Here is a 26,354-nt window from a genome sequence, read left to right as displayed (position 1 = left end):
GCATTCTCATGGTATCTCTAAGAAAATTTAGCATTCTTAATCACAGAAGTTCCATTTTAGAATGCATTTGCTGTGATTTTTCCTGAGTACTGTCAAGACACAGTTTCATTTAAAACAGTTCATCATATGAAAGTTTATAATTTTTTTTTAAAAACAACCTTTAGCACCTGCCCAGCATTTTTATCTGTTTAGAAATTACAGTAAATCACAGTCTTTACCTCCCCGCTAATTTAGTTAGGATATGTCCAGAACAAAGGGCCACAATAAATGCCAAAGTGAGGGCTACACCCACTTATAAATCACACAGCCCCAGGTCTCTGAGTTAGCAGGTTAAAAATTTACTAGATTATAACTGACGTACAACACAACTAGGTCCCTTCAATGATGACTGATTTATCAGAGGAAAAGCCTTTAGCAAGTATTCCTTAGCTCACCATGGACATTTCTAAAATATCTGTTTCCATCTGTTTATCTTAGCCCCCAAAAAAGACTTCACCTGGATAGATATGTGCACGAAGAAAGCACAATAACATAGCATCAAAAAGGATTTAAAATCTCGGACTGCTGCTTCCAGTCCTCTACCTTGTTGTCAATTGCTAAGTGGTGGTGATAAATGTGACATCAAAATGCAGTCTCACACTTCGGTTTCTGAACATCAACAACAAAAAAGGTAAGGTCACAATTTCTTAAAAACTTTTTAGGCTGCATACTGCTCTTAAGAAATGTGTCTATCAAAATCTGCCATTACATAGTATTTTGATCCTGCTCTTCATTCTGCTTTTCTTACTTACTAAAAAAAAATTTCCTAGTTTATACATCTACAGTTATGATATGGATCTGGAGTAAGAGTTCTTGTGCTTTCAGATGTGGGAGGAAAGGACAGAGAACTACTTGTATGAATGCACTATAATTTCAATGCCTTTGTGCCAGCTCACAATGGATGAGTATCTATTTCAAAGGCAGAGCTACACAAATCTCAAAATGTATGTGTGCCTGTGACTACAGATATTCTTGAGAGACAAGGAGGAAATGGTAAGAGAGGACAGAAAGACAGATGGAGAAGGAAGAAGACAGGGTTATTGCAAAGTAGTTGGATTTAATCTAAACTTTGTAAACCTGCTTCTGTGACAATAAATAGTATTAGAGAGTGACTTTGAATACATAAAAATACGGTGGTCGCTGTGCTGATTTGGCCATCAGCAAAGCAGCAATGCATAGCAATAATCCCAATTTACATGGATACACAGACCCTGTGGTTTGGCCTTAATTTAAACCAGACTTTTTCACTGTCAGAACTAGAATAATTTATTTTCATATGCAAGTCTAATTAGCCAGTTGTAGTTTAAACATTCTGTATGATCAGGAAAAGCATTAAAAAGCACTGTGAGGAGAGCCTTCACCAAGTAACAGATATATATGTACAACAAATGTATAAACAAATACTACTTCTTTGCTCTGTGCATATTCCTCAGAGCTATATCCAGCAATAGATTGCCTTAAACATCCCCCACACTGAGTTTCCTGCTGTTTTATGGGATGATTCCATTATCAGAAGTCACATTCTCATGAAGATTTTGTCTGACCTAACTTCTAAGTCCCTAACCTCCATAAATTACAATTCCTGCTCAGCTTTTCTCACTCTCAAAATTGGTTATTTCACCTTCCAAACACTCTAGCACCTTAACCTTCACTTTAAGTTCCTGAAAAAAGGTAATTTAAATCTTCTCCTTCTTGCCTCTCTAAATTATATCCTCAGATTGAAATAAAAGGACAATCTCAATTTTCTCTGTTGTATTTTGCCCCTCCCCTCCCTAGCCCTGACCTATCTATAGATGCCTGCACAGACAGAGCTCTTCTTTTGCATGAAGGAGACATTTACCCTGTTTACCCTTCTGTCACACTCTGCTTTAATAGTGATACACAGAATATTCATTTCGGATTTAAGTCTCAGAGAAGAAAATTAACCACAGTGATTTTTTCCTGCTTGTGGTAAATTATAGCCTTGGACATTCATTGTTTTGGATCTGTTTTGGTAGAGATATTTGTCTGTATTAGGAAAATATGCAGATGAATTGGGAACTGGTTTAGAAACTACCAAGTTTCTTACATGCTTTCACTCTACCTGTTGGTGTTCATTATTTCATTTAAGTCATAACATAAAATATTGTGTTTTTTCCTTAATATGCTAAGTTACAAATTAAATTAAAGTGTTCTCATGTGGATTACCTAGGAATGTAGAATCTCAGTTCCAGTGTCAATCAACACACCATGCACATCACAATAGAAGTATCAATGCTTACACAAGGCATCCAAACACACTACATGAAAGAACACAAAGATGAGAAAGGAAAATCAAAGCTGATTAACGTGGTATGAATTCTAGGACACTTTGTTGAACTCCGAAATCTACCCTACTTTTACGGTGAAGCTTGCACATGGAATTGGTAGAATGACACTCTTCCACAAACTTCTAAAAAATATTGCCATGAAATTAGTTTAATCTCAGGATACCTACATCAACAAAGGATTGCTCTGCTAACTTCCTGTAAGAGGTATTAAGCAGATGCAGGTTAACATAGTGAAGATTTTTATTGACTATGGTTTTAAAAATATCACTTATTTTAAAAATAACAACACATCCAACCTCAGGCACAGAGAATGCTGAAATCAAATTCTGACAGCTTCAGTCCAACAAATGGCCATTGATTTCTATAGCCTTTTTTTCCTGAGGAAAGGACATCATTAAGTTGTCTCAGTATTTGTGTGCTTCTGTTGACTAAATATCATGGTAAATTCCTCTCAGAAATCCATGACCTAAACAAATATAAAGGTTTTCCAGATTTTCACCAGTGGTCTAGTGCCATTCCTTTTCTAGTTAGCATCAGAAAAATGTTTTTTATAAAAAACCTGGTGGGACTGTGTCAGAAGTGACAGAACGTGGCTGTACAGAGCAAAAGGCAGAGGGCAAACAGCAGCCCTGCGATTGCCTGGCACTGTCCGTGTCACCTTCAACCTGTGACTTGTACAAATCAGTCACAACCAGCTCTGCAACTGATAGCAAAGTTTATCTGCACACAGGAACCTGTAGGATTTCACTAATTCAACTGCTTGGAAGCAGGAAAGAAAAGGCATAATAGGTCTTGCCATGAAAGTCTGAAGGTAAAAGGGCTCAGGGGAGGGTAGGAAGGCTGGGTGTTGAGGGGAAGTCTGTGCTGACTCAGAGTGACAGCAGTAACAGCCAGTTCGACTGCGGTCTACCAGTGCACACAATTTCCAGCAGCGCTACGGAGCAGGACTCAGCAGTGGTAATCATAGCTCAACACCTTTCCAGCTGTTTCCAGGTGGTATTTTCTGTAACAAAACAGAGTAACTTCGTGGAAGCATTTGAATCAGAGTAAACTGGTACTCACAGAACATGAGAGATGCTTCTATTTATTTAAAGACACTTCAAGTTTTGAAATTCCAGTGGGAATTCATAATCTGCAATGGAAATACAGGGTCAGGTTCTCCAGTACTACCCATTTCCATACTGCCTAAGGACAATGTGACTCCTATCAAACACTACAAAGGTGTGGCTATAGGGTTTTTTCCTACCTATAGCTTTCTACATGTAGCACCTAACCTTCACTTGTTATCATTTTAGAAAGTATTCCTTTGCTTATGCTAAAGCCAACACACTTCTCCTATTCCTTTTAATTCCTGCACACCTTGAAGTACCTTTGTCCATACTGATTCTTAAAGAGGTTCCAAGAGCCAAGTTTCCTGGAAGCTGATGGTAGGCAGTGAGTATGAAAGGGAAGCTGCCAGTGAGCAGTTCTTACCTATTAGCCATTAGCTAGGGAGACTCCCACTCCATCTGTTGCCTGAGAGAGATTTCAACAGAAAGATTACCCAGATTTGATAAGGAATATTCCCAGCATGGGAAGGACTCATGCTTAGTAGGTGGTAATAATATCAGTCTAACATTTAAAGTGTGTCAAGCAGTGCAAACGGGTTAAAAATATTTCATTATGGAATCATTGAGGTATAAATTAACTCAGTGGTGCTATGCTGAGAGTTTAATTCTCAAATTCATATGTAATTTTCTACTTTGGATGAGCCAGACATTGATTGAAATAGTCAACATAGACCTGTGAATAAATGAAATTATGGAAGAGGAGGTTAAATTTTTCTGGGTTTACTTTATAACACTGTACTTACTTTCAGTCTATAATATAGTCCCTGAAATGAGCATACCAAAGCAATTTTCAGGCAATTAGCTTGTATAAGAAAGACTTTGGAGAGATCATTGACACAGCAAACACTTGACAGACTTGCCAATGAATGCTCTTAAGAAAACAAACACATTGAAACTACTGAAGTGCTTCGACTTCTCAAAATGTCTGCTGGGGTCCAGACATCAAGTCCTGGATGACTTGTCACACACTATTCCCACAAAGCAACCATTTCTAGCAATTACATGGTCTATATGTATATGCAAATAAACTGATATAAAATAGGACTTTTTACTGGCATTTTCACTAGCTCTTTTCCAACAAAACACCACATGAAAGCTACAGAAAAGCACGGGTCCCTTTGTAATATATATATGTAAACAGAATTACCATTCAGTTAATAATCCATTTCCATTTTCTAATCTGATTTTAAGACAGGGAGATCACAATATCTTAGTATTTAACAATGAAATGAAATCTGGTGTGTCTAAAGCTTGTTATGGAAAGTTGGAATATTTTTTACATGTCCATTTACTTGTAACTTCATTTGTGCAGTTCTATTTTTGAATGTGAAAACTGCCTTAACTATGCATTTATTCCATACACTAGGTAAATCTGAGAAATAACCCAAGAAAGAAGCATTTTCTATGCTGAACAAAATACTGTGTATCTCTGGCTGCAAATTGCAGAAAAGGAATAAACACAGTAGCTGTGATTTTTTTGGGAGGTCTGAAAATGCTGCCTAGAGAACAAAAAAGGCCAGATTTGTAGGCTCCTGAATCTGTCAGAAAAATTAAAGAAGACTTCTCTTAAATAGGTTGCAGACATCTCTGTCACTGTGGTTGCACCCATAATACCTGACCCACTCCCAGTTATAGAACAGGATCAACCATCTAGAAGTATATCAGGCCAAAGGCTCAGAGATCCTTGTACTTTAACAGCTGTACATAGCCCCTGAGCCCAGTTCTAAAGTTTCTGCTGATGACTACAATGGAATTTGGGTGTGAATCCATTCACCTTCAATTCCTCTATCTAGAATGTGATAAGACCAAGCCAACAATTCAGGCTACAGTTGTGCTTATACTTAAATGCCTTCTTTTCCTGTTTGCCACATTTCCTTTTTTAAAAGGCCATCCTGTGGGAATAAAGAGCTCAAAAGCAAAATGAAATAATAACGTTTTGCATTTCATAATGAGATGTTTAGAGCACTCGTCTTCCTTCACATTATCAAACATTTTTCCAGCTCACAGCTATTTCAAAGATGTATTTGAGGTCTGGGCACAAACAGTGCTTTGTTTCTATATTTATGGTAAGATCTCATTTCTTTGTATGTAAAGATTACAGATGTTTTCCATTTTCAAATAGATGGCATTGCAACTTGCTTCATTCAGAAGAAAGTTTCCATTCATCTGGAAACAGCTAATATTGGCAGTGCTAGCTGAAAAAACAGTAAACTGGAAAATACAGCAGATGTTACATGAGAGAGAATAAAGTAGGAAAATTAACAAACATTTTTCTCCAAGCCTGGGCTTGTCCATCAGTTAGTTTCACCATGATGGCTGCCCAAAAGCAAGTACTTGAAGGCAAGTATTTTTCTGCTACATAAACTGGAATTTATTGCCAAGTATTTGCAACTTGCTCTAGGTTCAAGTGATGTGAGTTAGTTCTGTTGAAATCATTATAGTGTGGTGCTAAAGGTGGGGTATTGGGGAAAACTACCATGGGGATTATCAGGTACAGAAAATGCAACCCTCCAAGAGAAAAGCCATCACAAGGAGTATAAAGCAGCTAGTGGAAAAAAATCTGAGCATGGGTTATGCTCTTCCTAGTGGGATCATACAAACATTTATGCAAACAAGTTCCACTAATTTTTGTATCAGCTTAAGATACAGATAAAATAAGTCCCTACATTAAGAGTTAGGGGAAAGGAGAAAATATTTTTCCCTTCTAGTGACCTTGACCGCAACTGAGGTGAAAGATTGCAAAGACACCAGGCTACCATGACTTTTTACACACAGCAGAGAGGATGAGGTAAAGAGACAGCAATCTAATAGTAAAAGGAGCTCTATGAAGTCTTTTGGGCATTAAGAGACCTTTAAATGCAATGGCAGAAACAAAACATTGTCACAGAAACGCCTTTTACCCTAGCTGACCCATCTCCTCGTTTTCCCACAGCATACTGATGGGCCTAGGCATGATTCTTAATTGTTTCATGAGATTTTTTTCATGTTTCACTGAAAACTGAGAAAAGGCAAAACCACTTCTTTGCAAATGCAGCTTTTGAACAGGCAGCAGCATGACTCATCATGAATAATGAAAAGCCACACTAAATTCTGCAACCATTAGAGATAAGCTCTCAAAGGGGGATTCTCTTGTGAGATTCAGCACAGCCTTTATACTCAGAAGATTGGGACTTAGTACAGTTAAAACTCCTCTGACTGCAAAGATACCCAAAGAATGAATTTGGCCCTGGTTTTTTTGGAATGTCTGACTAGCCAAAAATGAAACCCAAAAGGCTCAGGAAATGCCGGGGTAATCTTATGCCCTTTCCCCCTCATACAGCAAGTGTAGAGCTCCCAGCTGACTGAAAAATACCCAGAGTGATGTGTGTCTTGACTGTCATTTTTCAATGCTGCTGCTGCTGCTAGAAATCAAAGATTTATGTTCAAAAACAGCTTTTTGGCAGAAATTCCCAATTGCGCTGCAGAGTAATTCAATGTACTGAAGCACATCAATGCAGTTTGTTTTGTATTTGGACAGGGGGCAAATACAGTCCTCTATAGACTTAATACTTAGCTGCCATTTCCCATATTCTCTATCTCCAGGCAACAAGCATGAACTCGAATCTGCCCAGACAGAATTTGTAATTATATGTTTTGAACTACAAATGCTTAATTTCTAGGTGCTCTTTACCTTCTCAGCTCCTGCATTGAACAGATTACCATGCCCTGGGACTGCTCAATTGAGTCCAAAGAGAGTCAGCAAATTCCTAACAACAAGATGAGACTTTTTTCTAATGAATCCTTGTATTTCAAGACATTGTTTTGCACAGTGAAACATCACTAAACTCTGTCTATCAACATATTACTCTACGTAAGAATTAGAATTCAGAGATGCTTAAACTAGTAATAGATGACCACTGTTTCGGCATTTGCATTGTGATCCATGCAAAACTGAGCATAAAGATGGAGAGAGTCCATTCCCTAAGTGGAATTTTTGCTTGAAGTTCAAGAACTTTTTTTCAAAATAAACACTTCCTTTCAAGATGTTCAGAGTACACAGAAATTACCTTCTTGAAGTAAGAACTGCAGTAAGAAGAGATTAATTCCCATGTACATGGAGCTTTTCAAGGGCTTCCAAGTAGAGGCTAAATCACGTTATTACTCCCAGCACAACTCTACAACATCTCTCAAAATAACAGACAATGATAATGTTCCTCACAAAGTCAATGCTAGGGGAGTAAAGATTGTATTTGTATTTGCATGCATCTTTACAAAGACACTCACAAGAAACATTGTTTTAGAAAACTACCCCCAGGGGTCTATGAATGAGCCAAAACCTACCTACCTTAAGCATGCCACTGAAAATGCCTTCTAGCTTTCCAGGCAATTTTGAGCACCACAAGAGTAATGTTCCTTTGGCTAACTACCTCAGCGCAGATGAGGTGCTAAACCCTCTGGCTGGCCCCTCCATCAGCCCAAGCTTGCAATATCTCAATGGATGCTATAAAGAAATTGCATTGCCCAGCCAGAACCTGCTTTAATAAATTTGATCTCTACAAATAATTAAACTACTCCCCCCCACCCCAAACCCCAGGAGCAAACTTTGTGCTGCACCACAGAGGACAAAAGCTCTTTGGAACTTCATGCTGCTTGACAGTCCCCGAAGCTGCTCAGACCTGATTCTGTGCATTGCTGACAGAAACTTGAAGGTTTCACATCAGTTTTAGGGGACTTAGACTAGACGTGAACTGGTGAACAGACACAGAGGGTCAGGCTCTATAAATTGGGGTTCCATAAATTTCAGGTTCCATATATTAAAGTCCTAGACACATTGAGTTGTTAATAACAATTTCCCCGTGCTGCAGGATGGAAGGATCACAATCAGTCACTATGAAGTGTGTGCTGGTACCCACATGTCTCACAGTCATGGTGTAAAGCACCTACAGAAACTCCCTTGGCAACATTAGTTTAATCCAGTATAGAAAGCAAAGGGGATTGCTGGTATCCTCAGAAAGAACCATTATCACACCAGGACTTCAAAAGAGAACAACCCTCTCTTACATTAGATCCCATCTCAAGCAGTGTCTTTCTGCTCTCAGTGAGTTTCATGCATCTGATGATTGTGTCACTGTGTTGTTTCCACACAGCTACTGTGTCATCTCATATTTACCTGTCAGAACAAAACACAGCCCTCTTTCATAGGCAGTGAAGATGCCAGGGTCTGATGGAACATGTCTAGAATCTCCCCACCCACCACAGACAGCCAAGCTCTACAAGCCTTACAGGTTCATCCCAGGAGGAACGCCAGTTTCTGTGTTTCCTTTTTTGAAAGTGCTTCCTTCGCTGCAGCTGAACACGTAATACTAGATGTGTTGTTGGTTAACCTTCCCATGCTCTTACTTCTCCTGCAAACAGTGGTTGGTTGGTAGAAGTTTACTACTGTTTTTACTGATGCCACACCAACTCCTGATCTATGTCCCTCCTGTAACTCAATTTCTTTGTCAGAATGAGGTATCAGCTGAGCAAGCCCTGCCTCATTCCCAGTGTGCGAGCTGAACTGCTGATCAAAGAGCTTTCAAGCTTTGTTATTATATACCTGATGAAGGCTAGACAAAAGGCCAAACTATAGATCACAAAACTGCTTCTTCAGCAACTTACTTTCTCGTGTATCAGTTAACTTTTTTCCTAGTGTTCATCATGATCTCTGAACCTCATGATCTCTTTCCTGGTTTATGTGTTCTATTATAATTAGATTTCTCCCAGAAGTTCAAGCATGATCTATTTGAATGTTTCCAGAGGTGTTAAGGTACATCTCAGAGTTAGTCATTGACATGAAATTGTACCAAAAATAAAATTAAACCAAATTAATCAAAAGCAAGTAGTGGACTTCCTGTATGCTTTCCTAATTTTTTCTTTTTCTGGTCTGAAATACTCTTTCGGGGGTTAATTTTCCCCTCATCTTGCTCATTGTGAGTACTACAGCCCAGAGAAATGTCCCACTATCAATGATCATTCATCAGAAACATCAGTTTACTCTCATATTTTGTGTGTTTGGAACCATGACACACTATGTTCTACCCTTCCCATTAAATTTTGTAACCTTTCAGGTAGTGAAATGTTCTGCATCTATCCCAGACTGGAAGGTACTGTTAAGAAAAAACACCATGAACACCCCAAACCAGGCTATTGTCTAGAATAAACACAGACGGGTGAGCTAGAAAAGGAGTTATCTAGTTACAGCTAAAGTTAAGGGAGTAGAAGGCTAAGTAATTCCATCTAGTTTCACATGAGCTTTGGTTACAGTAAACTTTGAATGATGTTATGTTATTTAAAGTATATTAAACATGTTTTCTAGCAGCACACTTCACCTAGTATTGATAAGGTCTCTAACATCATCAAAAAAGGTAGTACACACAAGGTATCACAGATTCAAAGCCAAGACTTTTATGAAGACCCCTTTCACTTTCTTAGTTTATGAGCTCACCACTGGCACCACTGCCTGCCCAAATGTTTGTAAACACCCAGTACGACTGGACCACAATATGCAACACTGGTGGTAAAAGACTGCACAGACTGCACTCTGCCAGTGGTCAGATCTCTGAGTGAAGGAGCAGTTATTTATAGAGATACACATGTAAGAAGAATATCTGTATTTATGGATTTAACATTCCTAGATACACTTCTTAGTAATATGCATGCCTCATCACCAAACCAAGTACCATCATCTGTTGATGCATGACGTCAGTCTGGTTGCTGATTTAGAAAGGGCAGTAAGATGGGATCATAGAATCATTAAGGGTTGGAAAATACCTCTAAGATCAGCTGAACTATAGCCCTCTGTGAAGATAGTCAGCCTGCTACACTCAGTGTCAGCATGCAATGAACTGAGAAGGCAGCCAAGCCACACACAGAGACCTTTTCTGAGAGGGACTAAATCACATGACAGGACCTCCCCTTGGCAAATCGACAGGGCCAGGCTGCTTTTGGCAAGGACAGCTACTCCTGAAAAAGGATGGTAATGGCGTAAAATGGTTAGCATAGGAGACTGTTCAAGGGCAAAGCACATTTGCTAATGATGACTCTAGTACATTAGCCTGCTGCTGGGTCCATGCCATCCAAAATAATTTGTTAAAAGATAAAGTTCTGGAGACCAATAATTCACAGAGGCCTATTGCAACAGAAATAAATTAGAACAGAGACACGCTTTGAAACACAGGCAGCTTATACTTCATGGTGAGCACTTGCTTATGAGTTCCAGCGTTGTCAACAAAAATCAAGCAGCTGCTTGCATTCTCTTCTGGGCTGGGCTGGCCTGAATTTTGGTAGCACAGTTTTAGCAGTATTTCTTTATTACCGTGGTTGGTTGCAATTGTTATTTTGCATGGACATCTATAAATCAAAAGGCTGTTCAAAGTGATTTTTTTTCCCCAACATTTATTTTATCAAATGACCAACTATCATTTTAGGTACATTCCAAATTCAAACATCATCTAAATTGCTGTGCAAGGAAGAGTCCATATTCAGCAATGGCACACTTTTCTGGGAGCTAGGAAAGTGCCATTCTCCCCATCTGTCAGATGGGAAGCAGGAAATACACAGAGAAGCAGGGCTGATTTTCCTGACTTACACAGATTCATTCACAATTCGTCTTGGCTCATGAAAAAACAGTGAAAGGACACCATCTTTATACTCACATTTCTTGATTCATGGCACCAAAAAGAATGGCAAATTCAGTCCCTATTTGAAAATCACTGGTTCTGGGTTATAAAAGCGTACTGCTTAAAATGTACAAAGTGGATTCAGCAACTGTCACGTGTCTTGTAAATATGTTCTGTAACTGGTACAGTAGGGCTGTAGATGATATTATAATACTGAAAGCCAAATAACCTTCTACCCAGGATAAATAGTAAACTCTGAAGTGTTAAAATTTTTAAGAATTTCTTCAGGAAATGTGAAAAGTCAAAAGGAAATTGAAAAAATATCAATAAGAAACCTTTTTAAATTGCCCTTGATAAGGCCATTTTTGTATCATCTAATCAGTCACTTTCCTGAGCATGCTAAGAAATTTCTCAGGTTTTGTCATAGGTTTCATCATTTTGCTTTTGTCACTGCCCTGGAATTATTGTCCCTCTTAAAAATGTCTCCTCACATGCAGTAATTTCAACTTTCAACACACCCAGTCACTGAATTTTGTTATCATTTTGCCTTTTACTGCCAAATTTCTGCCAGTAAGAAACTGTGTCTTCCTGAAGAACCAATTAACTTTCTATTTAATGAGTTATACTCATTTTGCAAAACATATTTTCCATTAAATTCTTCTATTATTCTTCTCATAACATTCCAGTCAGATTTCAGTATCCCTCTTGAAATATTTCCAGCAAAATTGGACAATTTATTCAACAGTTGCACTCATTCCCAAATCAGAGGAACTTTCAAACTCTTCACAATATTAGCCTTTCTAGTTACAGGCTTGCTCTCAGAGCTAATATTCATCTGGTGATTCAGTATGACTTCCAAGTTCTCCTTGGAACCTTGAGGTGACAGAGCATGCCTTAATCTCAGGAATTACATCCTTCCTAAACACACAGCCCTGCTTTTGATAACATTTTTACACATGTGAGCCTTAACAAAAAGAAATAAGATTCACTTTCTTACAATTACAAAGCACATACAGAGCAGTTTGTCATTTCTGAATTGCAGAGGACCACAGCAAAGGTCTATTTGCCATGTGCAGGCATTATTGTCAGTGAAAAAATATGAAACACTGCTGAGGAAGACCCTTCATGAAGAAGTCCAAAGGAAAATAGAAATCTTCAGCTATTCCTACATAAGGCTTTGTTATTGATATGAGCTTTGTGAACCAGAGTTTGAAAGGAAAAGCCCAAAAGCCTTATTTAGCAATCTAACCGTTTTGTAATTAAGTAGATTGGAGGCAGATGCCATCAGAGACTCCCTGTAAACTTCTGAAGTGCTGAAATTAACCCAGACATACTACTAATTTAGCCTATAGTTCTGGAATGCATGACAGATCGGAAACTTTATTAATCATCCCACATACACATGGAAAGAGAGAGCACCTGGTTCGTAAATTGTTGTAAATCTTTTCATTGCTCAGGAGGATCCAATTATTTTGAATGATTAAGTGACAAAATAATTAAATAATCAAAGTTGTACAAACCAAAGCATTAAACTAATTCCTATCCCACCTTCATTTCTGAAACTGAGGGTATCTAGATAATAGAGGTAAACTGTAAATTAAAGAGATCAGTCATTGTTCTCATTAGCTAGGATTGTTCCTGTAAATCAGGCAAAAGTTTGTTGGCTAAAAACTCAAATATTCAGGAAAACTAAGGAAATTAAAGTCAAAACTAGATTTAAAAAATACAACTAAAATGATAATGTAGGAAAATAGATTGTAGAATCTAACTATTTTAGAATTCATTGACAGGATGGAAATAGCATTAAAAAGGGAGGGAAAATGGAACAGAAAAATAATTCCAAGATGTTATTTTAGCACAGGAGGATTTGTGTCAGCTTCTAGCCTTTTATACCAAATGTTTTTGACAAGCTCTACTGCAGATAGCTTTTACCTCCAGGAATTAGAAAATCACAAGTGAATCAGTACATTCAAGAAAAGGTTAATTAGAGAATTTTCTGCAAGAGAAACAAGAAGAATCAACAGTCAGGATGTTTTTCTGATTGAAATCTCTATGTAACCATAACAGAATCCCACTTGCTTGAGTCATGCTTATGATCTTTCGAAGTGTGACCTAGATACCGCTTCTTGTATTATTCATGTTGTTTTCACAACTGGCATTTAAATTTCACTAACTCAAAGACAGTCCTATACTACAAGCATTATACACAACAAAACCAAAAGGACCAGTATGTAAGGAACATTTTCTGAATGTCTTATGAGCACTTAAAGCTGCTCAGTGGATTTCATAACTGCTTGTTAGGGACAATTAAATGGGGAGATTCAAGCTGTGGTCAGTTTTCAGCAGCCGGTCAGTGCAGACGGTGCACACCGGGAGCTGTCACCCTGGACCTTCTTCAGCAAATACTGACAGAGGTAGGCAGATTTGCCCAGGGTTTATGGGATTAATATAGGATAGGAGAAAGACTGAGGATTAGGGTAATGTCTAGCTGAAGTAGGAGGAGGAGGTGGAAGGGGCTCTCACAAGGTTTTTTTGGAAAGCAGGTGTTATCAGTTTGGAGAAAGTACAAGCCAGGACGTGAGGTATCGCAGTCAGTTCTGCTGAAGATATCATAATAGTAAAGCAATTAAGAAAAAAGGTTGCAGTCAAAGGAATAAGGACTTGGAAGAAGAGTTACTTTGAAGCCCCTAGTGGGAGCCATCAAAGAGATCCATTCCACCACCAGCATTGTCAATTCTAATTGCTAATTTGCATATGGCAGCACAGAGATCAGTGTTAGATCAGCTCTGGAAAACCCCATTAGTGCCAGTATAGGACACTCACACAGCTCTGTGAACCCCCAACATAATTTTTCAGGTCAAGTCCCTGAGTCACTACCTGAATGTAGAGAAGCTAACTTAATCATAGATAGGAGTTGTGGTCATAACCTGTAGAAATGTCTCCCTTTCTAGTCTGTAGTTTTCTTCTTGAGAACTCATGCACATATTATGGAATTGTTCCAGTTAGCTGCAGAAAGCCAGTGATCAGATCTCCCAGTAACAGGAACTTGTTCCCAAAGTTCCCTGAAATCAAATGGTTACTAAAAATTCTTTACTGCTTTTGCCAAGAACTGCTATCTCCCAAGAGATCTCTCATTTGCAGAAGTTGTTCAATTTATGGTGGTAGAGGGATACTCTTAAAAAATGCAAATTCATTTTATTTTTTTAACCAACCATGATACAACAAGGATTCAAAATTAAAACTTGAAATCATGGCCTGTATTTTATTGAAATATTTACAGAATCATGAAATTAATGACAGTCTAAAAGAGTGTATAAGAAATATGCCTATTTGTTTAAAAGGCTTAAGTACTCTAAATAAGACATATATGAAGTGAAACTGTGACAATCATGAAATACATTCCATGCACTTAAGCTGGTAAAATGAATCACTTCAGAATAATATGACACTGATGTAGAACATTTCTTAGAACTAAGGAGAGATAAGACCCCTCAACTGTGTTTAGGGTCCCATTTCCTTCAGACAGATCATTAGGGTCCTCCAAAGTGCCTCCCTCTGCCAGCTGGAGGTCTAAATTGGTGTTAAAGTTTTTGATCCATCTAGCTTTAGCTCTTCCATTTCTGAGCTACAGCATTAAGCAAACTAACAGCAAACCACTGCAACAGTTACTCAGATTTATGGTATAAATTCCAAGCAATGCTAATATAACTGGCTGTATTCATATGAACATACCAATTACTTCATACAGTTGGAGAAAGGGTATTTGCATCAAGAATGTTCCTGAATCTCAGCAGAAAAAAATATACACATATAAATAAATTCATTATTAACTTCTACTGGTTTTTGAAGTGTAGATATTGATACTACTTACACTGATATATGGTGTTCCTTCACTGAAAGGACAGACTGCTGTGCCTGCTACTCATGTTTTGGTTCTTCTCCCATTAATGACAGTCCACTGGATACTGAGAATATAAAACTTGTCATACGAGCACTGGGCAGTCATGACAAAATGACAACTCTTACTTACAATCCTGAGCTGCATTAGCCAAAATAAGAGAACAGACCAACAAAATTAGAGGATGATAGGTGTTAACTGGAGTGGTTGGAGTGTTCCTGATTTTTCTTTCAAACACCAACATTAATTGTGTCCAATTCAGTGTGACTATAAGCAAGAAATGTGGATTAAATTTCTAATTCAAACCCCAAGAACAGGTTTCTTACTGTCTTCTAGCTGCATCAGCTGTATGTCTGACAATACAGCTAGATCCATTTAGCAGCAAGCTATTACAATACTCGGTCAAATGAGAAATTACCTAACAAGCCCCTTTTCCAGATTAACACAGTGCATCAAACCCTTTTCAAACAGTCATTTCGCCTATAGGCTATACACAATGGCATTTCCAAATTTTCAAAGATTTTGTTAAAATAGATTATTAAAATAGTATTTAACTCCAGCCTTTGCAGGCCATCACTCTCCAAGAACATTTGGACAGTGAGAAACCTATAAAGACCATAATGAACCTCTGAACCAACTACAGATCTTACTTGCCAGGCTGTAGAGAAATTTGCAAAGACCCTCTTCAGAAATTATATCTAATGAAGCAGTACCATCAAGTGCAGATTAGCTTGGCTTTCCTTAAGTCACTGGGTAAAGAGCCTATTCACATCTTAAGAAGATATGACTAGAAAAGAGCTTTTGTATTCCCCCAAATATTCATTCACACAAGCAGATTGTTCTTTGCAATCATGAATGGTAATAAAATATTAACCTTTGATCTGCCAAAGTGTTTCAGAGGCCTATTTAGCCTCCAGGGGGGAAGAGAAGGAAAAACAGGAAGTTTCCACACACTCTGTTAAATAGTCTGTAAAGGTAAATTTACATTTAACAGTTTATCTAACAGCTTACCACTGTTTTCCCTTTCTTCCTACTTGTCCCTCCTCTTTCCTTTTCCTTTGCATTTTCCAGTAGCCACAGTTTCACCTTCTATGCTCTCTCTTTACCACATATTGGCACTCATCAGGCTTCCCTGGGCAATGATCTGACTCATCAGCACAGCAATATCCACCTTTTAGCTTGGTTAGTTCTCAGCCAGCCGAGTTAGCAGATTCAATGAGTAGACAACCACGTTAACTGTGGAAATATGGGATATATAGACAGTAGCAGGATGCCTCCTGTCAGCACCACAGAGCCAGTATATGGGTTCAAACTTCTCATGAAATTTCACCGTAAGTGAATACCAAGCAAATGGTAGGACTAAGAGGATCCACTTCAGATTCAGGTGAAAATAAGGACAATAATATCCTTCTGATGAGAAAATGTAGCTATGAAACAGGTCTGAAATCCTGACAATCAAGACAAATCTTACAAGAAAGATAAGGAAACTGTATTATACCAAGCTTTTTGCTCCTAGTTAATAATCACCACTCAAAGGTAAAGGGTTAAGTAAATACACAGTGCTGTGAGAAGCAGTAGTGAAATATTTGGATCTGTTGAAAAATATGAGTTGGTGACATATTGTCACAGGCATCCGGATGACTCCTCAGGTTCAGCTGCTTGAGCTGCATCGCTTGGCACTCACACAGCTGCCATCAGCCGGCCAGAGCCCTGTGTTATTGAGATGACCTCCCTGGCACTGGGAACGAGCAGGGGACAGCTGATATTAACAGTCTGAGTGACTGACAAGCTGAGAGATTTTTCCTCAGCCGCTGCTTCCAAATAACAAACTCCTCAGCAAAAAACAACAGGTCTTCACTGAGGAAACTAGGCCTGTATTTGCAACACGCATCATCTGACATAAACAATCTTATCACCTCTGCTAACAATAAAGTTTTGTACAATCTTATCATATTTGGCTTTTTTTCCATTAATACTTGGGAAGGCTTACGCAAAACAAATTGTATGTGGGATATTTTTTGCCCACCCACAGCGGAGGACACTGAATATCTGGAAGCACAGGAAGGATTGCCAGAGTCTGAAGTCATCATGTTTTCACAGCAGTTTCAAGCTTCAGATAAATAGCTAAGCATACATGCTTATCACACATGTCAACATGAGGTCTCTCATGGTCCCTGGACCACCCAGTTAAGGTAAGCCTGAGGCCTGCAAGGTGGCTGATTTCATCTCTCTGCTGCCAGAAGTCACATTTCCTATATCTTTCTCCTCTTGCTGCTTGTCTCCCCATCAGAATTAGAGTTCTTATTCCCTAATGCTACTGTTCCTGTCATCTCCTATTGATCCTATTCAGCTCACTGACACAGTGGATATTCATGGATTTGGGGGTTTAGGTTTGTTTCCAAGTTTTCTTTTTAATTACTTTCCTGACAGATTAGCAAATATAATTGCTTCACAGATTAATCAGATGAAGGGAAGTGACAGGGAAATGTGGCTGGAAGTGTGGGAGAAGAAGGCAGTAATTCCTCTTTGCTCTGCTGGGAGCTATCAGATAACGCTCATCTCATCTTGCAGAAAGTCTGAGCTCCAGTGCTACAGGCACAGACTGGTTAGGCAGCTTCTCAAAGGAGCAGCGCGAGAGCTCTGCCCATGCCTCAGGAGAAGGGAACCAGCTGATGTAACCCACACAGGCTGCTGAATGGCTTCACCACCTCCAGTCTTGTCCCTGCCTCTTCTATACCACACCCTCCCCAGCTCCAGCTGCAGAAAGCGTTCTCTCAGAAAGAATTCCTACTTCAACTCATCTTCTAGAACAAATTATCTGTACTTTTAAGGCTTTCACCAGCAGTACTTGGTACAGTGGCACTGGTACACCTGGCACTAAGTGTTCACGAAAATATGTCTGCAAGGCCCTAACTTTGCTCTGCCATCTTACTGAGGTCTCTTAGACCGAAACACCATGACTGTTCTCTTTGTGTTCCCCAAGAGCATCAGAAAATAAGAATCAGAAGAATATGAGGGGTCATTTCCTTACTATGGACAGCACAGTACCTGTTTGGGGTTTGTTATTTTCCCCAGGATTTGGTCCTGGTTATGGGGTGTTTGTTTTCACTTAATAAAACATAACCAAATGATGGAATAGCTAAAGCTGGTTCTCAGAGCCCTGCTAAAAATTCTCCACACAGTTGGCTGGGTAGGATTTAAAACTGCCCTATTCTTAGAAGCACATATCTGCAGCAGTTGGAAAATGCTAGGTTGCAAGCAATGCATTCCACATGTTTAAGACACCGATCCTGAGTATTTCAGATTCTTTGTGGGTTTTTTTCAGTTTATGTTAAAACAAACAAACAAACAAACAAACAAACCCCCAACAAACTGACTCCCCCTCCAGCCCCCCCACCAAACCACCACAAAATGAACACAGTCCTACCATTTATCTGGGCACCTGAACACATTCTACTACTAATCTCCCATTTGATATCACCACAGTAATTACACTTAAACTATTCATTGAAGTGTGATTTTTAAATGAGACACAACAGAGTGTTTTAGAAAGCCTCCCACATCCAGAGGTTCATAAAATACATGAGACTAAGAATTGACAACTCTGGGAACATGAAGAAGGCTACACAAAACATGGTTAACTGATTAAAAAATAATCAATATACTTCAACAAAGTTCACTGAGTAATTTTAGAAAAAAGGGGCAAGATGTTCCATATTTAGAACAATAGCACTTTTGGCCAGGTTCAACCGCGCACGTAAGATACACCCCTAACACAGAAGAGACACCTGAGCCTGTGCTGCATTCTAAAACCACTCCACAGCATTGAAAGATGTCTGAGCAGCAGATGTACTGTAAAATATGATTTTAAAAATAAGTGTGTTAAAAAAACCTGAAGATGATGACAAATAGCTTTTTCTTTACTTAGAGTTTAAAGAATTAATATATTTATAGTTATGAATAGCAACAGGAAGGGAGTTGTACCAACTGAAACATAATAGTCCAAGGCTTTTCCTCCCAGAGATTCGGGGGGTGTGTCTACTCTAACAAGTAAATGAGGTGGAATTTAGTTTCAAAAAACTGTATAAATCAGATATCTGGATATTGTTTTGCTTCAGCAAGAAAACCCAAGAAATTCATTATGTTAAAGGACTTGGCTAGTAGGGCATTACTTCTCCAAAATTTGCCTTCAAAGCATAATTTAATCCCTCCTGAGAGCTGGCAGATGTTTTGTTATGAACTTTCTTTAAGATCCTGAAATATATACACTTTTTAATAATTTCAAATATATAATTTTATGGTGGGACATGAGCCTTATTTAGATTTTCAAACTTCTATTTCTTGTTGGTTTATTTTCTACCTGTAAAATGCAAAATCATGGTTCTAGCTGGAGGAGATACTGTCTCTCAATCAATTGAGGCATCCCCAATAACAGACTTTTGGGTCAATTGACAGGACAGCTGCAGTAAACACTTTTATTGAGAGACCTTCAATGAAATTTATCTCCTCTCTATTCCTGCTGTCAGAGTGTCAAGGCTACATGCAGACAAATGCATAGAGGCAGTACATTTGCTCACTGTAAGAATATAGAATTCCCTTTTGTACTGAGTCCAAAACACTCTTTTCGTGTTTCAAACACAACTACCAAAGGCAGCTCATCAGGAAGCAAAATTATCAAACTAGTTAAGATGAACAAAATGTGAATTCATGAACTCGGTGAACACTCTTTGCAGAAAGCATAGGCTATGTTTTCAGCTGATATGAACCTAATCAACTCCATTCACTTCAAACTCACTTTTTGAAAAAGCGAAAGCTTCTTTTTCCTTTCGTTTAATGCAACGTTTCTTCTCAGAGGCAATTGTTTGCTACAACAATCTATATCTCACTGTACCCTAGGTTAATTATGTGTTTCAAAAGAAATCCCAGTACAATGAGCAAAAGTAGAAGTGAGGCTGATATTGTATGTAGAGCATGGCCAGGGAAAGCCACTACAGTTCTGAAGACCACTCCAGGACTCAGACATTGCTCCAGAAATGAACAACAGAACTTGCATTTTCAGCTGTGAAAATGCTTCTGTGGTCCTTCTAGATTTTGGCTCATGATGTTGCATTCTTCTCCATTCCCATCCACTTTTCTCTAAGACTTCAAAAGGGAACTCTTTCACCTTGTGCTATAGATTTTCATCATTATTCCTAAATTAGGTACACAGTGCAAAAAGGAAACGAACAAAGAAATAAGTGGAGCCAAAAAATCCAACCTGTATGACTAATTATAATTATATGATACAAAAACATTTTCTGCTTCACTCAGAGAATCTATTCTACCAAAAGAAAAACAAACTCTTTCTTAAAGTTGCAGAATAGGTAGGTAGTTTCCTCTGGATATGTTTCTGGCAGGCAAGTTCTGAGAAACCTTGTTCCAAGAATCCTGAGGACTGGAAACACAGCTGTTCAGATTCACTGCTCTACCCTTTACTCCATGGATACTCCTATCAGTAAGGCAGGCTTAGGGGGCAGACAAAATGACAGCTGGTCCATTTCTTCTCTTGCACATAAATCCCATGCAGAATAGGATTAAGATAACTGGAAAGCAACCTATTGACTGAACAACAAATCCTGCCTAGCTAAGGGATATATATGATTTAAACAATTTAAAATATTTAAAGTGGGTTTCAAATACTTTCTTAATAATTGTCACCTAAAACCAGAAGCAACATTCTAGAAACCTTCTTCAGGTTACGTCAATTTACTGGTTTAGATTAGGGGAATACATGTTACATACTTTTGAGTCTGTAACTAACTCCCACAAGTAGGAGTTTTAAAAACACTTAAATAATTTTCAATGATAAATTTAGGACAATATTTTAGATCATAAGAATTCAAAGTAATGCAATCCCACTGATTTTAATTTGATCTTGAAACACAGATCTAATTCCTCCACCTATTGAGAGTAGATCCCATTTATATCAGAGTACCGATTCTGGCCCAAACCAGACATCCTTACTTCTGATGAAATCACTTGCTGCTTTAAATATTTTTAAACATTCTGAAGTCCATATACACACTTTAAGATGAACTTCACAGAAGACAAAGGTAAAATAAGTTGGTTTTGGTTTGTTTTTTTTTTTTTTTCAAAGTTTAGTAAGTTAGGCTATACTAACTTTGAAAGCTTAAACAGAAAGACTGTCTCTCTATTGGCTTCTGCAGCAACAATATATTTATTTTCACAGGGTAGTTGAATTTATTCTCAAATTCATAAAACAAACTCATTTAAATTCCCATGTAATCTGTCTCTTGATACACCTAAATACACTTGCCTTTGAACTTTGAGTTTGCTTTAATGTGGTAATTTTTAAAACTTCAGGTGCTGACCAAATGAAACATATATTAATATTTAAAAAATAGAAACAAAATCTTCACTGGAGAATAAAAATGGGGTCTTTGCAAGTTTGAACAAAACCTCAGGGTGGATCAGAGTATAAACAAAACATTAATGAACCCTTAATCCCCAGCTGCAGAGGGGGAAAATCTGCTCTCGTATACAGAGTGATGACATACTAGAAAGGTGGAAATTGAAATTAAATATTGATTTCTATTGAATTATAAGGCTGTAATTTCACCATCAAGTGTTCAATTCTGAAGCCTCTTAGAATTTGCTAATAACAAGCTTGATTTGCCACTAAGATTCAGGTCTCTGTACCAACATGTAAAATGAACCCCATCACCAAATCCTGCTGAGTTTAGTCATGTCAGTGAACTAGCAGTAAAAATCCCAACCTGCTGACTGACTCTTCTGCTGGTGTCCTTACAAAGACTTGGGTTACATGATACTGAATGTAACAAAGGGATTCCAGAGTCACATTACATCTTTATGCTGTTTGATTTGCTTAGAATCTTTTCCACAACTAGATTTTACTAAGGCAGTTCCACTTGTTCTGCAAGTTTCCTAGATTGATTTTGGGTGGCTGACTCTCACTCAGGTAAATGGAAAGGTCAAAATGTGCACCATCTCTTAAGGCACAGAATGCTGTTTTCAGCAGAAGTCCGCAGCAAGTCAGCTGAATAAAAATCCAGCATGAGAGCCACCAGCATTTTAGATTCATCTTGGTAACACTGCAGAGATGATCCTGAAATCCTTACTTAGACAAAGCTTCCCCTGAGTCCCAGATAGCTGACCAGTAATTGCACAGATTAACACTTACATTTAATGAAAGACCTGACTGCTTAAAGTTTATCTTACTTTAGGTTAGCAGTTCTAAAACTCTTCCAGCTATGAATATAGCTTTTCTGAAAATTTCATCTACCAAACTAAATTGAAACCGCCATCTCAAAAAAACTCCATGCCATCTCCAGGGCTAATATTACAACAGGTTAAAATATAAGGGTGAAATAAGATTAATAATTGAAATAATAAACTTTATAAATTTAAATAAACTTAATCGATTTTAAATATCTGTATATTACCAGAAGCATAGAAAAAGAGAGGAAAGAGAAATAGAACCATTATAAAAGTTTACTTCAGCCGTGGTCCTGTAAGAGTCTGTTTTGGGCATTTAACAGTTAAAGAAGCAGGGGCATGCTAACCGAGCACATTAAAACAAAGAGTTGGCAGCTCTTGAAGGAAAAGGGCTTGTGCTCCACTGTTCCAACTTGTCAGTCAACTCATGCCAGCACTCTCCTTGTCTGCCTCTTCTCCACACCCTCATTACATGTATCTGTCTGGGCTGATCTGCTCATCTGTTCAGGGACTCTTCTGACAAGTCAAAAATTCTGCCTCTTTCTGCTCTGGAATTGGATCAAATCACCTCAGCTTTTTTTTGTAGCCCCACCAGGAGGCTTTTTGCTTATGGTCTCATTCTCTTTGCCTTCACTACTTGTCTGTTTTTGATTTGTAGAATGGAGGAAGCCGAATTGCTGAAAGAAAGATTCCAGGCCATAACAGTAAGTGCTCATGGTTATAATTCATTATTAAAAAAAAAAAAAGGCTTAGAAGTGATATCATTAATGAGCTGCTGTGTATTTGCTGAATAATGATTTATCCCAGGACAGAAAAAGAAAAGACTTTATGTCTGCTTGAAATTATTACTGAATAGTGCTAGTTTATAAGATACTGCTTTAAGACAGCTAAGTTGACTGTACTGACTTTATTATGGGTTGTATTGCACTTTAAAATTAAATTCAAAGCAGTGAAAGTGTGTGTGAAAATCACTACTGGACAGTCTAAAACACACATTACTGTCATCATACTGAATGTTTGCCTGAAGGTCAAAAGGCAGCTAGAGAATTCCAGAACAAATCAATTTTCACATTTCACAATGTGAGATTAAAGATTTTTCATTTGAACTGTGGAATTAAATACAATTTCTGAGTTATTGATGATCTGTCATAAGTATTGCTGTCTGAAAAGTAAAAAAGGACAAGCTTGGATTAAGCAAATTCCTACCTGTCAGTTTTCAGAGGAAGGACTCAGTGAAGTTTATGCTGAGGACATTAGAAAACATTTTCAGTTTCTCTTCTAAAAGGAAATCTGAGTGATCATTTCTAGTGTATGAAAGGAACAACTAAACTATTTTTAAAGTAATACAACCTGATGTTATAAAAAATGGCTGAATCCAAATTCTCCTCTGATTTGATCTCCATTGAAACTTATTTAGTTACAAAAGGCTTAAACTGAAACAAAATTTGGCCCTCTGATATAAAAGGAAACCTCCAGAAGGATCATTTACTCTCTTAGTTAAACACAAATAAAGGAAACAAAGGTATTTGTCACATTCTTAACATGATAGATTAGTTGGGAAACACTACTAGCAGAATAAATGGTGGGCAGAATTAAAAAATACTTTACCAGGATCAAAATAAATTTTAAAAGGCATAACTGGAAATCTACAGGAAACTAATAGGCCAGGTTTTAATTCAGTTAAGTTTTACTATGGCACTTGATAAAAGCCAACAGGACCATTTATTGTATTTACTTCAGACCTGACACAAGCCCACAATAAGGTAATTTGAAATGTTTTAGAGGGTTTAGAGTACATTTATTTGTTTAACTGCAATGTTGCTTGAACCAGGGTCATAACCTGGACTTTGTCTCTAGTGTATGGGCTCAAAAGATAACAACTGTTTTGGCACTCCAGAGAAGTCCAGGCCTTGCAAAGTTTTATGCTCCCTGGGAGCTAGGAGCAGGAAGAGGGCAGCACGTTTGTCTGATGAGGCTCCTGTGAACATACTCAGGTTGGCATCCTCCAGGTGCATCTTTGCTTCCAAATGAATACTGGAGAAGTATTTTTTTAAGAAACTGGGGCAGCCTCCAGCATTTTGCATTAGAAGAAATACGAAATCATATTTGGGTTCTGCCTATGACTTCATTTATTACACTTCCTGTGTCAAGGAGCTATTTGCTCTCTACTTTCATCAGTCCAGAGCATTTAATTGAAACACTCCGAGTGTTCTGACTGCAGAAAGGAGGTAGCCTAAATAAGGTGAAGTTATCAGCCTTTAATCTGCAGTATGAGTTGTCTAGGGAAACAACACACTGCAGTTAAAATAGCAAGCCCTCAGTGGGTCCGGGAAGGTTTGTCTCAAGGAACATACCTCGGAATTTCAAGTGCTACCTACCGGATGTTTGCTGTAAAGGATCTAACAGAGGATAGCAAGGGGCACTCAGCAGTCAACAACTGCACCTGCACTAAACCTTATTGGTTTCTGTTGTTAAATACCTGTCTCCTTGACAGCAACTGGCTCTCACAGAGCCAGTAGGATTTTCAAAGTCTTTTTCAAATCTTCTCCATGTAGCAAATAAAAAAGGAAAACATTTTTATTGTTTTTGTTAGGGATGTTTTTGTTATTAAATATTTTGATGCTCCCATGGCTCTGGAAAGGAAACTTTTTCCTTTGTTATGTAGCTACCACCTGCTACTGGTGTATATAGAACGTAAAAAGTAAAAAATCAAATGCCTCCATTTTGTTAGCAAGACTTCCATACCGTAAATATGAAAGCTTTAATATTTTTGATGCTTAATGGGTTTTAATACCTGGAAAATTATATGAAAATAAAAATACGTTAGCTAAAACATTAGCTGCTCCATGGAATTTGACAGTATGTGGCATTTTCCAGGGGACCAAGATCACCATCTTTGGCACCACTGTAGAACACTGATACAAACTAATAGACTTGGCAGACAAGATATTTCACAAGGCACTGCTCTATGGATGCAATTCCCTTTCTTTCAGACAGATCCAGTTTAGAACACAGTTCATTTCTATGTACAAAAGTCAGGAAAGAGTCCCACATGTTTCAGTAGGAGTGAAAATTAACACCAAGTCTTACCTTGCATTGATGCACAACAGAAAGGAATGGCCGAAGATGCTCCTTCATAAAAAGCAAATCCTGTTCACATTAAAAAGAGCAGTAAGAGAGGATTCAAGGACTTCTGCCAGCAACATGATTATCTGCATGGGCACAGCACAAAGTTTAATAGAATCATGGCTCCCTTAGCTATCCAGGAATAAACATTCATTCCATTAGATGTATAGTCAAAGCTTCATAAAGCAAGACATGATGTGCAGACAAAGCATAGCAGAATACACTGTAGGAAGTGTTCTAACAGGTTTTTAAAGTTATTTTTGCACACGAGGTTCAAAAAGATTCCTCATATTTCTTGGCTTCTAGAATTAGACTAAACTATATAGATATATAGACTAGACATATAAAAGACAATCTATTTCAACCTATTTAATCTGGATAACTGTATAATGGATATTTAATACCAACCAGTGAAATTAAAACATTCTAGAACACCAAAGGATACAAGAAGAAAACCTTCAGAGAAAAAGCATTGGACATGAAAGAAACACAGACCTCTTAAAAAAAAAAAAACATTCAAAAGTTTCTTTACTGAATAGGTTCCTTATTATATAGTTAGTTTAGAATGCACTAATTTATGCCTTTATACTCAGATTTCTTTCTGCACAGTAGTTTATGTACAAATACTGATTTCAGACTGCCCAAACTCTTATTACACCTAAACTGGTACAAAAAGAATATTCAAATTGACTTAGAGTATTTTTTAATCATATAAACCAAGTAAAAGTTCATTCTCTGGCTAAGAATCTTATCCAGAACTTTAGTAAAGACAAAAAGAGTTTTCCTTAAAAATTGTTATAATCTGTAAACACAAGCTCTTGTCACACTGCTCATCTAATGATTTACAGGCCATTTATACCATTATATCAGTAATATTTCCTAAGTAAGGAAAAGTGTGAAGATCAGAGACCAGATACTATGTCTTCCAAATCAGGAATGGCCAAGAAAAATCCAGAATGGCAGCTCTAGGATAAAGTCTCTCACAAGGGAAATGGAAGAA

At 37.9% G+C, this 26,354-nt stretch overlaps 1 protein-coding gene across 1 annotated transcript in view; it reads left to right on the top strand.

The window, feature by feature from the left end:
• The first annotated feature begins 399 nt into the window (after positions 1–399).
• PALMD (palmdelphin) overlaps positions 400–26,354 on the top strand; it is a 47,238-nt gene continuing 21,283 nt past the window's right edge. Inside the window, exons 1-2 of the mRNA XM_032118263.1 lie at positions 400–670; positions 22,887–22,932. Coding sequence (XP_031974154.1) covers positions 627–670; positions 22,887–22,932 — 90 coding nt within the window. The 5' untranslated portion in view covers positions 400–626. The remainder of the gene's footprint in view (positions 671–22,886; positions 22,933–26,354) is intronic.

Source organism: Corvus moneduloides, chromosome 9 (assembly GCF_009650955.1).
Source record: "Corvus moneduloides isolate bCorMon1 chromosome 9, bCorMon1.pri, whole genome shotgun sequence".
NCBI lineage: Eukaryota > Metazoa > Chordata > Aves > Passeriformes > Corvidae > Corvus > Corvus moneduloides.
The sequence above is the reverse complement of the archived record's forward strand: the minus strand, read 5'-3'. Positions and strand labels throughout refer to the sequence as shown.